Here is a 16,059-nt window from a genome sequence, read left to right as displayed (position 1 = left end):
AATAGCCCAAACATTATGCTAAATTCTTCCTTCAGAAAGATTATTTTTATCTTGGTTAGCTTCACATACTGTAATATTTGAAAATATAGGCTATACAAAATGTTGGAATATCTTGCTGTAATATGCTCTGCTCTGACAGACTTTATGCAAACATTACCTATTTTGTTTTCCACTAGTAGCTAGTAAATGCTACATCAAAATTAACAGTAATTTGGGTATAAACAGAATTATTATACAAATACTAAAATTAATTTTTCAGAAATTATAAAATATATTTTTCATATTAACACAATTATTTACATAAAGGCAATAAATTGGGGCTCTTTTTACCTTTTTCGATGAAATTTTCATTGTTGTTATGGGACCATGATTCTAAAAGATTAGAAAGACATGTTAGTTGAAAATAATACTTAAAAATTTAGCATGTAAAATATATTTTCTTTTAAAATTCATGAAATCATCATTTCTCATTATATGGATTCATACTTTCAAAATTTTGTAATATTTGTGTAAAAAGTTACTTTCCTCTTTGGGTGAAGGAAGGATTTGTTACATAAATATATGCCTAAACTAAATAGTTGGAATTACAACACATTAATCAATACAGACAGCAAAAATTTAAAAAAAAAAACAAAAAACGTTGAGAGAATTGAAAAAAGTATATTTTGGAATAGTGAAAAGTATATTTTGAAAACTCAGGACCTGGGTATTCAAATGGGGAGGCTGTAAAATGCTACCCCATTTTATTTTTCCACAACATAGTGCTCTCTATAAGATACTATTATTCATCTGCCAAATATTGCTTCAGAAAATGTATCATTAATTCTTTTTGTTTCAAACAAAGAAGTATCCTTTGAAAAGTTCCTCTTTTAATAAATGTGACTTAGCCTTTCTAAGAGTTTTCTGAAATAGCAATTCTTTTTGAAAGTCATTCTATTTACAACTTTACTTCTTAGACATTATTAGTTCCTTTTAAAGATTAAAAATTAGACCTGAGATAACCTGAAAATAATTCATGAAGTTTTATTGAAAAATTCAAGTGGAAACAAACTCTCAAAATCAACTGTACCCACAATTATTTTATGTTCTGGTGTTGTTTTGTATTTACAAATACTTAGAAAGAAGATGGTGATATCAATTACAGTAAGTTTTGATCATCACTCAGAAACACACACAAATACACACACAAAGTATTTTACCTTAGATCCTCTTAGGCAACTACTAATAGCTGTACCTTCAATTCAAGTTAAGTTTAGGAAAGCTGGAAATATTTCAGAAACTATTCTTCACAGAGGATTAAAAGAAGATAGTGGCTCTGCACTCTAAAAACAAAGAGCCTGTTTTTTAAAAGTTACATTTTCTGTAGAATATCAGTGTGACACTTAGCTACAGATTTTTTTGCAATTTAAATGCATTATTTCCTATGTGCCATCACAGTATATCATATACACCCAATTATTTTTACCTCACCTCAGAAAATGTGACACAAACACCATGTTGAAGATAGCAACTGTATTTGGTAACTGCGTCTCTTGATTTAGCCATTATCAATCTCTGGCACATACATCCATAAGAAAACTGACATTTTTAGTATCTTTTTGGGATGATATCCCCACATGCATTTTGACTGACTCTGTTTTTCCACTGGGAGTTTATTCTTCATGATGATAACACCAACATAACTCATATAACAGACCATAAGTAGCTAACACATGAGCAAAATAGCACATTTAAGAACTTTTTTTTTCTTTAAGAACTTTTTATAACATATGTTTGTGTTTGTGTCAAACTCAATGTTTTCTTATTATCAAATTATTTATATATATATATCAAAATTAAAAGTGAAGTGCTACAACATGGCAATTTTGCTATCTTGAAGAATACTCCAGAATAAATAATCTATTTTCTTTTGGTCAGTCAAGTTGTTCATATTGAATTGAAAGAGAAAAAATATTTTATATATAATTCAATTTTGGTTAATCTAGTGAAAAATTCAATTTCTTTAAAAAACAAGTCACAGAAAGACACCTGAAAATAGACAATTAACATATTATGAGTACAATGTTAATGTAATAAAGAAAGTGAGCAAAGTGAGTCTAGCAGTGAATCTAGCCTTAAAAATTGTAAATTTAATAATATACTGAAAATTTACCAGAATTCCTTGGATTTTCTGTTTGTTTTTTTAATATTTCTTCATATTTAAGATTTATTAATATAATCTAACAACATTGCATTTTGAGTACTTTTTATAAATTCAATTAAATATTTTGGGTGACTATGGGAAAATATATTAATATAATCAATACATTCTGTGTCCACTAAACAAAGCAGCTTACTGAACTAGTAATAGTCTGTTCCTGGGGATTCAGAAGTGCTATTTTTACTCTGTTATAGGCTGACTCTGGTCTTTTGTTGTGTGGGTCATTGTTTCTTAAATGGTTGAGTTAGAAATAGGAGTCTGCAATAGGATTGATTCCTTGCCAAAGTTTCTTTGCAATCTTAACCTCTACTCTGGCTATGCTTAACCATCTTTCCCAATGCTGATAATAGGCACCACTTGAATTACAATGACCTACCTCTTAAGAAGAGAAGGGTGTGCAGGACAGACAAAACTGCTACCCAAGCTAATAGATAAAATAAAGAATAGCACACTTTCCTGAGCAGTTGAGATCATTTAGGATTGAACGACCTCTTTTTATCCTTGTACTTGTTTTTCTTTTCTTTAATACCAAAAACAAGGACAAAGAGATAATACAATGAAATCTCAAGTTCAAACAGAACATGAAGTTTCAGAGTGGTAAGGAGACAGCATTTGTTTTAACTAGAGGAACAATCAAATTAAAAGCAATAAACAAGAGAAAACAAAGCAGCTTTTCTTGAAATCCCTGCCTAAAAAAAATGAGAAAGTTTATCTAACTAGCAATAATAGGAAAGCATTTGAGTTTCAGTGAGCTGTGAAACAAATGATAAAAGCTCTTTCATGGCAAATCTAGACTTTGTCCGCAAGAACTCATTTTTCAAAAAATAATGCTGACCAAAATTCTTCAAGTTGTGATGATAGTTGAAAAATGTAAAAAAAGATACTTGAAATGTAAAAAAAAAACACTTTAGAAAAAAATGTGTTCTCTATTTCTCATTTTATCTAATGTTTTCTCCCTTAAAAATTTATAAAATACATTTATTTTATATTTATCAAATATCTTTTCCTCCCAAGTTGCTGCAAAATTAAAGAATTCCATTCGTCATGCATGTTCTGAGACTAATTGAAGAGATGTTCAAACCTTAAAGACTTCCAACTCCTCCAGAATGAGCTCGCCACTGGAAGAGCTGTTAGCAGGAAGAACTACCACCTTCTGCACAGTACCACGATCTAAATCAAAGAAAGAAACAAGATGTTACAATACTTATTTTTTAAAGGAAAGATTCCTTATTTTTTAAAGGAAAGATAGGCTTAAATGTTAAAATATTATTTGTATGATTTCCTACTCAACAAAAGGCTATTACTAGTTACAGTATGCTGCTTTATTCTAAATCTCATATGTTTAAATTGAGATTATGTTTAATTCAAAAGAAACTGATATGAACACCTTGTATTTTACACATATTTGGTGTAGTCATAATATTACAGGCCCCAATTTGAAAGAGTGCGTCCTTTGCCCCCCAGGGAAAGAATTCACCAGAGTGCTAGGTATAGCTGAACCAAGCGAGGCTTAATTTCAATAGACTAATGCATGAAGGAACCAGTATTGGAAAGGAAAATTTAGCCTGGCTCCTTGAAGAGGTTAAGAGGAGAAGGGCAGATCCATGAGGCAGGGAATGAGAACAGTGTGGTAGCTTGTTTTGGGTTGGGTTACGCCTGGACATGAACAGACAGGTTACATTCCAGCAGTGCTTTCTGGCTCTCAGTCTTCTCCCCCCAGGAAATTGTAAGAAAGTTATTAGTCAGGAGCTAATATTTTTTGTCTATTATGTGGTGGGCCAAATCATTTGGACAGGACTCTAAGATTCAGTCCACCTGTTCAAACAGGACTTGGGGCAACTCATCCTAATGGCTAGAAATCTTTTACTTAGGTTGTCTCAATAATGATGAGAGAAGGAAAAAAAATGTCCCAATATCTTAGGAAGGAAAAAATTGTTTTGAACCAAATATGTACTCTTGAAATATTAATGCATAACTTTAACTGGCCCTTAAGAATATTACTTACTTCTCCAAACCAACATTATAATGTGACACTATCATATTTTTGTAAACACTGGCACATAGTGACTTGATTATCTGAGACAAAAGGTTACTATGAATGAATTTTTATAATAATTGCATTCTAAATCACTCAAACTAGAAACTGACATTTGATCTGTAGCTGTGAGAAAGCTTAACAGTGAAATGTTTCACTCATGATTCAAAAGATTTTCAAAGCAGTAGCAAAAGTGTGGCTTTATTTCAGGGATAGAGACCTATTCATAGAATAATTCTATTTTCACAATTTTCTTCATAATGTTGGAATGTTTCTTTGGATATTATTAAATTTAGGGGAAAGCTTGAAATTAGATGAGTCCAATAAACTGAAGCAAATAAAAATTTACTAATATTTCCCAATTAAAGATTGCCAAAAATAGAAATTCCCAAATAATTGTAATTCATACAAAATATTCTTTTATGTTAACATTTTAAAAATACTTTTATATGTCACATAAGCAATTTCCAAGTATAGAGTTATGCCACTTTATCAATCACATTAATTTTAAGTTTAAAATAAACTAGCTGAGATTCTGCGATGCAGTGTTATAGCACATTTGTGAGTGATTTGACAAATAAAAGTGCATGATCTTAGAAATTTCAAACTATTACTCTTAGCTTATAATTCACTACTTAAGCCATACTCAAACAACAATCCCTAAGCTTCACAGGTTCTTGATGTAAATAAAAAGCTTCAAAATTTCGTTATTTCACTGATTGGCTTCTTTAGAATCAGTCCTATAACAATTTGAACTATATTTTTGGAAGATAGTATTCAAGTAGAAACTGGAATTTAAAAACATTGGGATGCTATGCAGATCCATGTCACAACTGAAAGAAAATAATGAGTTTAGAAGAGTTCTCCAATTTCTATTAGCAATTCATTACAATGAGCAGTACAAATTTCTAGGGTAATAGATATACCAAAAAACCTAATATGAAGGCCTTGAAATTATAACAGCTAGGGGATATCTGTGTGTGTGTGTGTGTGTGTGTGTGTGTGTGTGAGAGTGAGTGGGAAGGATGGACTGTGAAGCCATCTTTACTTTCAGATTATGTTGTCATAGACGTCACATATTTTTTTTAAAGAAACCATAACAGTGTTTACAGTTCTCTACTACAGTTTGCAAGGATTGCTGACATTAGAAACTATAAAAACTGTGTATAACCCAAGTTCCAAATAAAATTGATTGAAAGAGAATCTTAATTACAGGCTTCCCAATTACAAAACTGTTAGCTCTGAAAATAATTAGCTAAGCATTCTCAAATGAGACAATTGCCTTCTTTTTTACCAAATGTTTTAAGTTAGAGCAGTATTTGGCATATATTATCATTTCTTCTGAAAGAACCCATAACAAAAACAATTTTTCATGCCATTTCTAAAATATTATATAAAAGCAGTTACAAGGATTATTGGTGCTTTGGTGGTAGATGTAGAGTAGTAACATACACATATGAAGAGGTATGAATCTATACCCCTAAATCTATACCCTTAAATGCAATGTTGTTAACCAATGTTACCCCAATAATAGGAAGTATGATTAAAACAGACAAAACCCCCAAAAATTGGCTTATAAAAAGATTTGTTATAAAAGCTAGACTATCGCTTTAAATTATTGTTTGACTTTTTATTTAATTATTTATTTTGCTAATAATGAGTAGTTTCCATTTTATTTTGAGACCATCAAAGGTACAAATTATTTTTCTACAATAAAACTGAATGTTAACTTGTTTGAAACTCTTGCAAAAATATACGTAAATATAAGTAAGGGTTGTTAACATTTCTACCTGAAAATCAACTTAAATAAAATGGAAAAGCAGATCCTCATAGAAAAACAAGTATTTTCACTAGATATATACCATGTGCCTGGTTCTATGATAAAAATATATTATTTAAATCTGATTTATAAGAAAAAATAGCAATTTAATACCTTTACTTTTTCTTGTTTAGACTTAATTTGGTCCTTTACAAGTTAGAATCTCAAGACTTCTTCATTATACTGGTTCCATTTCACCAGTTTATCACATTTTCTCTATTAGAAATATACATAATAACGTGTTTTTTTTTTTTTTTTTTTTGTGGGACCCTCGCTGGCGGCTGGGGAACGAACCAGCGTTGCAGAGTCTGCGGGCAGCCTCACAGGCCAGCGCTCAACCGCTGCTCCACCAGGGGAGGCCCCATAATAGTTTTTATATACAGAAATTGAAAGTTATTCAGGTAGCTTGCATTCAAATATGAATAGGATAACTTTAAATTCTTGTGGCATTGCTAATTATCAATGTAAACCATGGTTAATTCAGATTTCATGAGAATTTGCAGTTTGGCATTATCTTATTTAAAATGTGGTGTTTAGGGGCCTCCCTGGTGGTGCAAGGGGTTAAGCACAGTGCGATGAAGCTCTCTTCAACCTCTGCAGCACGAGTTCAATGCCCTGCTGGCTAGGGAGCTACCCACATGGCACAGCAGACCTCTTCTGTCTCGCTTGCTGCTCCCCTCAGCAGTATTTTCAGTCAATCTGCTTGTTCTGTTCCCCACTCTGTCTCTTGTGAATCCTCTCATCCTCCCGCACCTCTGACCTGTACCCCAGCTCTTGTCTGCATAAATAAATAAATCTTGCCAAATTTGAAAAAAAATAAAACATGGTGTTTAGAATTGCACATGATTATACAGTTATTTTACCACAAAGGCAGACCTCACTGAGATGACACTGTTTAATGGCACTGTTTAATGGATAGTTCTAATAGTTGATCAACAACTTAAGCTAAGATTTTTAGTGCTTTCATTCTAAGAAACAAATATCACAACTCTAGCTGACACTATTTACAAGACTCCGCTCTTTGTGAATTTCTGCTCCTGTTTACACATTTACTGACACTTCTCCACAACCTCCAGTTCAGGTTGTCAAAAGATATATTTAATTTAGTTCAATGTAATCACTTCTAAAGCACATCATAAACTAATATTTAATGGAAAAATAAATTATCAAATGTTTAAAAGTTGTTTCAAATATTTGTGATGTCTGGACAAAGTCAATATGTGTGGAGCCACTCATGGCTACTCCCCAAACAAGTACATGTTTATCGGATAGTTTCTGTCATAATACAATTAGGGTAGAAACCAATAGCCATAATGCTCTTTCAACACACTCACAAATCTTTCAGTTCCATAATAGGAAATACTTCTGAGGTATACTCAGGCTATATCATTCACTACTAAGTACATAAGTAGATTTGACTTGTCTTTTATCCATTTTCACTCATTGATTCAACATAAAATTATTGAGTACCTTCAGTGAATCAGACACTATAACCAGTATGGATGCAAAAATAGTGATAGAACTTGAGTTCAATCTAGAATTTATGGTTTTTTGAGTAGTGTGCTCCCATTAAAATGCTAGTCCTTGAGAGATATGCATTCCAGAATGTCCATAAAACACCCAATTACTTATGTCTACATAAAGCTATCTCTGTACCCTTTAGTTTGAAGATGATAACGTAGCTATCAAATGTGTTCTTTTTAGGGTTGGTGAGAATGGCATTCCTTGAATGCATTCACAAATATAAATCTTTTTTATTGTTCTGCACAGTTAAGATATTGCTTTATATTATTACAATGAAGCAGAATATCTTCCTTCTTTTCTTAAGCCTGCTTAGTTTGTGTAAAATGTAAATAATAATTATGACTTTTGGGGTGGATATCTGTTACTTAGGCCTATCTAGAATCACTTTCTTTTCTTTTTTGTAAAACACACTGAGACATCTTTTGGAAACAATATGTATCTCATTCCCAGTCTACATGGTAAAGATTGGTGTATCTATCTTTCAGCTCCAGGGAGAGGCACCTGACTTTTGCCAGTCATTTGCTCAAGTAATTCAGGCAGGTGTGGCACAAAAGCAAGTTAAAACCAGCCCTCCCTGGAGAATTAAAGAGGTGGTGCTTGTAATTGTTAAAGAGGACACAGAATCATTAATTTAAAGGGCACCTGCTCCCCTATGTTTATACCAGCACTATTTACAAGAGTTAAGCTATGGAAACAACCCAAATGCCCAAAAATAGATGACTGGATCAAGAAGATGTGGTACATATACACAATGGAATATTACTCAGCAATCAAAAAAGATAAACTCATGTAATTTTCAGCAACATGGATGGAGCTGGAAGGGATCATGCTCAGCAAAATAAGCAAGAAAGAAAAAGAAAAATACCAGATACTCTCACTCACAGTAGGAAATTAGAAAACCTAAATAAGGGACCAGGAAAAAGACTAATTATAATAAAGTAAAAGTCAAAATCAACAAGCAACTGTAAACCAGAGACAGCTGATGGGGGTGGGGGAAAGGAAGGCAGGAGGGATTAGGGTCAAAATAAAGGGGGTGGGAATTTTATGGGGACTATAACCAAGATTAAAATGCATACATTGTGCAAAAATGAAAAATGATGTAAAGATATATAAAATAAAATATAAAAAAGTTTACTGAATTAGTTTTTTATATATCTTTTTGATTTTTAATTTTTTTCTGCCTAAATTCAGCTAAAATAACACATTTCTTAAATTTCTTAATAATATATAAAATGGATAGAGTTTATAATGTGCTAAATTACTGAGAGAATCCTTAAGAATATTATAACAAAAAATAAGATATTTAAAAAATTGACGCATATATATGTATATATAAATACACATGTGTGTTTGTGTGTGATTTATGAAATTACAAAAAAGAGCCACTTAATATAGACAGTAAAATAATGATAAAACATGGAGCTGCAATGGATATAAGGAAATAGCTATTCTTATACACCAAATTTACTTTTATCCATAATTTCCAAACAAATGAAATACCTCCCATAATTACCAACCAATTCAGTTTATGATTTATCATTAGAGTTTTTTATCTCTCTCTTTTTCTTACATAGTATATACTCAAATTTAAGCAATACTGTAAAATACCTATACAGATATTGTTCATTTCTGTTTTCTCCTAAAGGACATAAAATCTATGAAAGGAGAGACATTTATGTGTTTTGTTCATTCCGTATGTCTCATGAAAAGAATATCAGGACTCATAATAAAAATTTTAAAATATTTGGGCCTCCCCTGGTGGCACAGGTGGTTGAGTGCCGTGCTGTGAAGCTGTCTGCAGCCTCTGCACCACGGGTTCTATCCCGGCCAGCGAGGGTCCCACATGGCACAGCAGACCTCTCCTGCCACGCCTGCTGCTTCCCTCAGCAGTGTATTTCGTCAGTCTACCTATTCTGTTCCCCGCTCTGTCTCTGATGAATCCTCTCACCCTCCCGCGCATCTGGCCTGCACCCTGGTTCTTGTATAAATAAATAAATAAATCTTTAAAAAACAGAAATTTTAAAATATTTATAAATGCATATATGTACTTATATGTTTATAATCATAAACATATGATTGATTTTAATAAATTGCCTCATAAAATATATAGCTATTATATAGAAACATATGTACTGTTGAATGCTTACTAATTTCTTGTCAGCAAATTCAAGGTTTTGCATACATTATCTCACTTCATATTTCAATGAGATTGCATACATATCTCATCCATTAAGTAGGTTAAGAATTAAGGAAAGAAGGTTTAGAGATGTCATCTAATTTGTTCAATGTCTGTATCTGATAAATGATAGAAGGAAGTTTTTAGATAGAACCTTTGTATAGGAACATTTCCCCTGATTCCTACATGACAATTCATAAAAAAAGAAAAAAAACCTTACAAAAATTCCAATTTTTTTCCCTGTAATTCATAAGGTTTTTGAGAAACACTGATTCAAAATTAGTATTAGCCATTTTGAAGAAAATTTCTGGAAATTTTAATTTGTCATATCACATTGCTGTATGCGGACGGATCTAGAATTTTACAGGTAAACACAGACATGCTTCTATCTATACATCCATGTAAAGCTTGGAGTTATACATTTAGACAGGTTATTAAGAAATAAATTTCTGGAATAAAGTTAAAAGACAAATCTGAAGACTAATGATTTTACTGAGTTAGTGTAACATAAGGGTGACTGAATTATAAGTGTTAATTTAGTTGAGGTTTATAAAAAATTAGAAAATAGTAAACATGCCTTTTAAAAAAACTGACTTGATTATTTGTTCAACTAATGTATTCACATATTTTGAATATATTTGTTTATTCTAGGTATAGAAGTCAATTCTCTCTGTGAGGTTAAAAAACATTTATTAGACAAAGTGATAATCCATCAACGCATGGATTATTAGTTATTTCTTGGTGATACAACTACAGAATACTCAATGTTTTCAGAAATAACTAAAATTAATGTTTCAGTATTTTGAAAATTACTAAAATTTATAAATCATATTTTATTATCCCTTACTACTTTATAGATCTTATTAAAACTTTAAAACAAATGGACTTACTCTGAATAATGCAGGTATATGTCCTCGTAAGGTTTTTCTGATCTTACACAGGTGGCAACAACTAAGTTTCCAAAAATGAAAAATTGGGACTAATTATTTGTATCGAATCCTAATTGTTTTGCAGAATTAGTAATATGGTATTAAAAATTTTTATCGCCACTAATTCATTTTCCTGTACCATTTTTATCAGAAGATAAGCTATTCTGCATTAGTTATCACAGTTTTACCACATGAAGAAATGGTCTGCAACATCTCCTTTGGTTTCTGGTTGTTTAGATAAAGAGAGGAGCTTTCACCACTCTTCATTTCATCATTTCTTAACCCACCATTTACCTGCCCATGTTACCCTAGACCTACATCCTTCTGTTAACATCTCTTTCTTTCCACTGCAATGGGTGTGTAAAAAGACAGGGAAATGAGGACAGCAGCATAGAACTGTGACACCTTTGATGACCTTGACCATTATTCTTTTCTGCCTTTTTCCATTTTTTTCTTGAAGGCAGCATGATAATTCTCTATTCTCCTGTTACTTTTATGATCACTCCTTCCAGGTAAATAGTCTTTATTTTCCTCCTGAGCTTCCCAGTATTGACTTATTATCTGCATAGTCTCCTAGAGTGACCTTAGGATTGTCATGAATTCAGTTAACACCTACAATGTGAAGGACTCCCCTATCTACATCTCTAGCACAACCCTCTCTGCTGAAGTGCATCTTCCATAACACCCTCTTTGACTTTCCCAATTTTATGGTACACCAAATCTTTCACTCAAAACTGGGTTTGAATCTAATTACTCCTCCCAGTTGCTTCATAGCTCTAAGCATGTCACTTAACCTTTCAAAGTCTCAGTTTACACCATTGTAAGGGGGTAATGAGTCTCTTTCACTGGGGTGTTGTGAGGTTTTAAAGAGATAATATATTTTAGGTGATAAATTCAATGTCTGATGCATAACATGTGATTAGAAAGGACAGATATGCCATGAAAAAAGTCCTTTCCTCTTACTAATTATCTCTGGACCTCTTACTAATTATCTGATAATCCCTCTCCACCTCCAACTTGTCACTCCTGCTTAATTTAGCTTCTCTTCATTTCTTGCTTATAGCATATAAAAAGTCTCCTGACCTTCCTTTCTCTGTCTCTATCCACATCATTGCCAAAGTTAACTATAGAATGAAGTGGTTTATCCAGCCTAAAAAAAGTGGTTTATCCAGCCTAAATGAAGTGGTTTATCCAGCCTAAGGTAATCTGTAATAAGTCATACCTTTGTATAACTTTCTCTACGCAGATGGAATGTGTGACTCACTTTTAACCGGCAGAGTAATGGAAAGGGGATGGCATATCAGCACTATGATTTTGCTACATTATATGAAACCCCATTGTAGTAGATTAAAGGGAAAGACTCTTTCAGCCTTGAAGAAGCAAACACCTATGATTTGAATGGTTGATGGTGAGATCCATGTAAACTAAGGTTGCCTCAATGAGCTAGGAGATCAAATAAATGAAACGTGACTATTATCACAGATTCACCTCAAATATTCCATTTTTGAATGTTTTTTTTTTCCAATTTATGCTACCTTTTATATTTTAAAATGAAACATTCCTTCCATTTTTCACAATTTGAACTCTTCTCCTTTCAATACGGTATTTTCAAGGTTAACTTTCTACAAAATCCTGACAGCTAGCTCTAAACTTTCTTTGCATATTTAAATAGAGAAGACCTGATCTGGCTGAGTAGTAGTCTGTGAATTCTTCTCCTGTGACAAAGGCTGCCAAGTTGGCCTCAGGGAAACTTGGCAGCACATCAAGAACAAGAACACAGACTGGTTATTTCTTCTCAATATACAGATAAAAGATTTCATAAATTAATGTATTTAGGTTGGATATTTTTCTTACATTCATATGGATAAGGGGTTAAATGAATGCAATGTACAGAGATGAGGTTTGGCTGTAGATTTTTTTCAAGTTATTTAGGAAAATGTCAGTCTTTAAAAGAGCTTGTGCAGCAGCAAATTACTCCCATCTCTCCACCTGCTGAGAGGCATTATCTCCTTGCATGACATTCTGAAATTCCCCAAATTCTAAATCATGTATGCAGAATCCATTTTAAAAAAGTAAATAGAGGTATGCTTTATGTATATATGTATCTATATGCATTATGTATTATAACTTATGCATATATGTATATATAATATGTACATACTTTTGAATGTACAAGATATTGTGAACACAGATATAAGCTCCATTTTAAAACAAATTCTGAAATGCTCAAAGATTCAGTGATATGTCAAAAATTAAGGTGAAATCCTACTCCATTTCTGCATCCTATCTTCTCCCCTCAAAATATTACTTCTTTCATTCCTAAATATTTAAAAATTGACTGACATAAAAATATGTAAGATTTCTAGGTTAAATTCTATCAACACAAATTTATACACAAATCCAGTCTGTTCAAAGTCTTCCCTGTCACCTTGTAAGAGTTGTCTTGTTCACCTGAAGACTTGATGACGGCGTGTGGATGTGAATGTGAGTGATGGCACTCACAGAAATGCCAATACGAATGCTGGATGTCGACACATCAGAATTATGTGAGGTTAGCTCATAGTGAAATGAGAAAATAAAGATGAAATCACCTTAATTTCTTAAGAGGAACAATAATATAAAATGGTGATGATAAATGATGTAGTAATGTGAAGATAAATGCCCAGGATATGAAATCAGATAAGTGTTCGTATTTTGGTTGTATCACATACTAAACATTTATGTGATTTTGACTTATGTGACTTTCAGACCAAACGTATGGTGGATAAGTGGAAATCATTTATTTATTCATTCAAATATCTACTGAGTGATAATTTTGAGTGATGAAGCACTATTCTAAATATTACTCACAGCAACGGGTAAATCAGATAAATATCCTTAACCTCCATCGAGTCCACATCCTCACAAATCTTCTTAAGGTAGTTGTAAGGGTTGGAGGAGATTCAATAACATATCTGTTAAAGTGTAAGCACTATAAATAAATTTAACAAGCATCATTATAATAGCAATAATGTATTAGAAAAATCTGAAGAAGACTTTTTGTGTTTTGAGAAGAATGCTAAGTAATAAATGGATAATTCAGGCAAACTTATAGCACTAAAATTTATTTTAGGGGGATTACAATCAGGCTCCACAAGGGAGTGAATCTTTCAAACCTCAAATTTGTCATACCACACAATATTATAATTTATGTAATTGTTATGTGAGATTTTATGCTGTCTTTAAAAGAATATCTCTGTAGAGTAACTTAAAGGAAAATAACTCTATGAAATAATGTTTTTCAGCAATTAGCCACACATTTATTTTTAATACATTGCCTTTTTTTGAATTTCATTTTGATTAATCATGTAATTTATGTTTGCAGATTTTTAAAAAAGATTTATTTATGTATACAAGAACTGGGGTACAGGTCAGAGGTGCCGGAGGGTGAAAGAATTCACCAGAGAGAGTGGGGAACAGAACAGGCAGACAACTGAAATACACTGCTGAGAGAAGAAGCAGATGAGACAGGAGAGATCTACCACACCATGTGGGTTTCTCCCTGGCCGGCCACGAATCGAACCCACGCTGCAGATGCTATGGACAGCTTTAGAGCGCAGCACTCCACCTGCTGTGCCACTGGGCAGGCCCAATAAACTGTCTTTTTAAGGTAAAATTTAAATGAGAATAGTCATCTCTGGATTAACAATCATGGTGTGAACTATCTTCCCCTTTTCACCTCCATATATTCCTCCTTCCTTACTCTTCTATAGGATCAAACAGTCATCATACTCTCATTTATCATCTTTCTCTCATCAATTTAGCTATCACTGTGCTGTTTCATTAGTATTTCCTACTGTGAAAATGCCTGCAGAATCCTTGTTAAATGCTCAGATATTTCCAGATTCTGTTCCAGAAAGCAGTGAACCATGGAATTATTAAAAATGAGTGACTTATAAGGAATTTGTTTCTTACTTCTTGTGAAGGAGAAGTCTAGATCTTTTTCCTAGACTGACATTTATGTACAGTATCCAATTGAGTCTTTTCTGAACTCAAAAACACTGCTCCAGCTATCAAATTTTACATGGAGTATTTTAGGGTATTCTTTAAACATCAAAATGCCTGGCTCTGCAGTTCATTAAGTGTGCCATTCCAAGAGATGAAACTGCCAGAACTGGCTGATTACTATGAAGGCAGTTATCCTTTAAGTCTGGAAGGCAAACATATTAAGGCTTTAGCCACATATGTGGCACACACTTCAAAACACATTTTCAAAGAACTTACTGGAGCCAACTTTCTAACTCAGTACTCATTCAGTTAAACGGAAGCTAGTAAGAAGCATGAAACAGAACATACTATATAAAAATTTTGGCAGAACTCTACATGGATCAGCCTTACATTAAAGAATCATAATGGTATTAAATCATCCTAAACTTCTAACATCCATTCACAAGAATATTCTCACTCTTTCATCAGAAACCACATGTCATTCAGAATCATGTAAAGTGCTAAAACATAAATTTGACAGAATATGTTGAAACCTGACCCAGACACCTAAATATTTTCATAACTCTAGAAGCAAAAGGAAAACAGGCAAAAATCCCTTCACTGTGCAATACATTTGGCTTAGAACAAATGCCTGGATATTAGCAATAGTTAAAATAGAAATGTTAATCCTACGAGAGCACTTGCCTGCTGTTTTATAGCCCTTCTTAAAATATTTTAAAAAAAGAAACACAAAAATACTCACACCTCTAATAGTAAGAACTAAAGCAAACAAAAAACCATAACTATATTACCAAATATCTACAAGCACTACAGAATAAAACAAAGCACAGATTTTAAAATATATCTTTTCCATGTTTTTTTTTGGGGAGGGTGGTAGCAGGAATAATAGGAAAATAAAGCAGTAAACTTGGTTCTTAGTTTAAGTTTTAATATAATAAATAATCATATAACTTTGGCTGAAGATAAAAGAAGAAATACTTATTTCACCAACATTGTGAATTCTGTCTTATATTTACATATTAGAAAATAGCTTTAAGCATTAAGTTTTGTATAATTGTACATAAAATTAAATGACAAAACATGGATCAGCAAACTTCCAGTAAAAGACCAAATAATAAATATTTTAGGTTTTGTGGGGCAAAAGTTCTCTGTGGTAATTACTCAAATCTGCCATGTAGCACACAAGCAGCACAGACAAAATGTTAATAATGGACATGGCTGTAATTTAATAAAACTTTATTTATGGACACTGAAATCTAAAAATCTTATAATTTTCACTGTTCATGAAGTAGTCTTTTTATTATTTTTTCAATATTTAACAATGTTAAACAACATTCTTAGCTTATGGATTCGACATGCAATGGGTTTGATTTGGTCCAGGTTGTAGTT

The 16,059-nt window shown here is 32.4% G+C and overlaps 1 protein-coding gene across 1 annotated transcript in view; it reads right to left on the bottom strand.

The window, feature by feature from the left end:
* SEMA3C (semaphorin 3C) overlaps positions 1-16,059 on the bottom strand; it is a 151,648-nt gene that overhangs the window by 17,562 nt on the left and 118,027 nt on the right. The window contains exons 13-14 of the mRNA XM_037510869.2: positions 3,282-3,370; positions 331-372 (exon numbers count right to left, since the gene is read on the bottom strand). Coding sequence (XP_037366766.2) covers positions 331-372; positions 3,282-3,370 — 131 coding nt within the window. The remainder of the gene's footprint in view (positions 1-330; positions 373-3,281; positions 3,371-16,059) is intronic.

The sequence above is a fragment of the Talpa occidentalis genome, unplaced genomic scaffold (assembly GCF_014898055.3).
Source record: "Talpa occidentalis isolate TD23 unplaced genomic scaffold, MPIMG_talOcc4v2.1, whole genome shotgun sequence".
NCBI classification, from domain to species: Eukaryota; Metazoa; Chordata; class Mammalia; order Eulipotyphla; family Talpidae; genus Talpa; species Talpa occidentalis.
The sequence above is the reverse complement of the archived record's forward strand: the minus strand, read 5'-3'. Positions and strand labels throughout refer to the sequence as shown.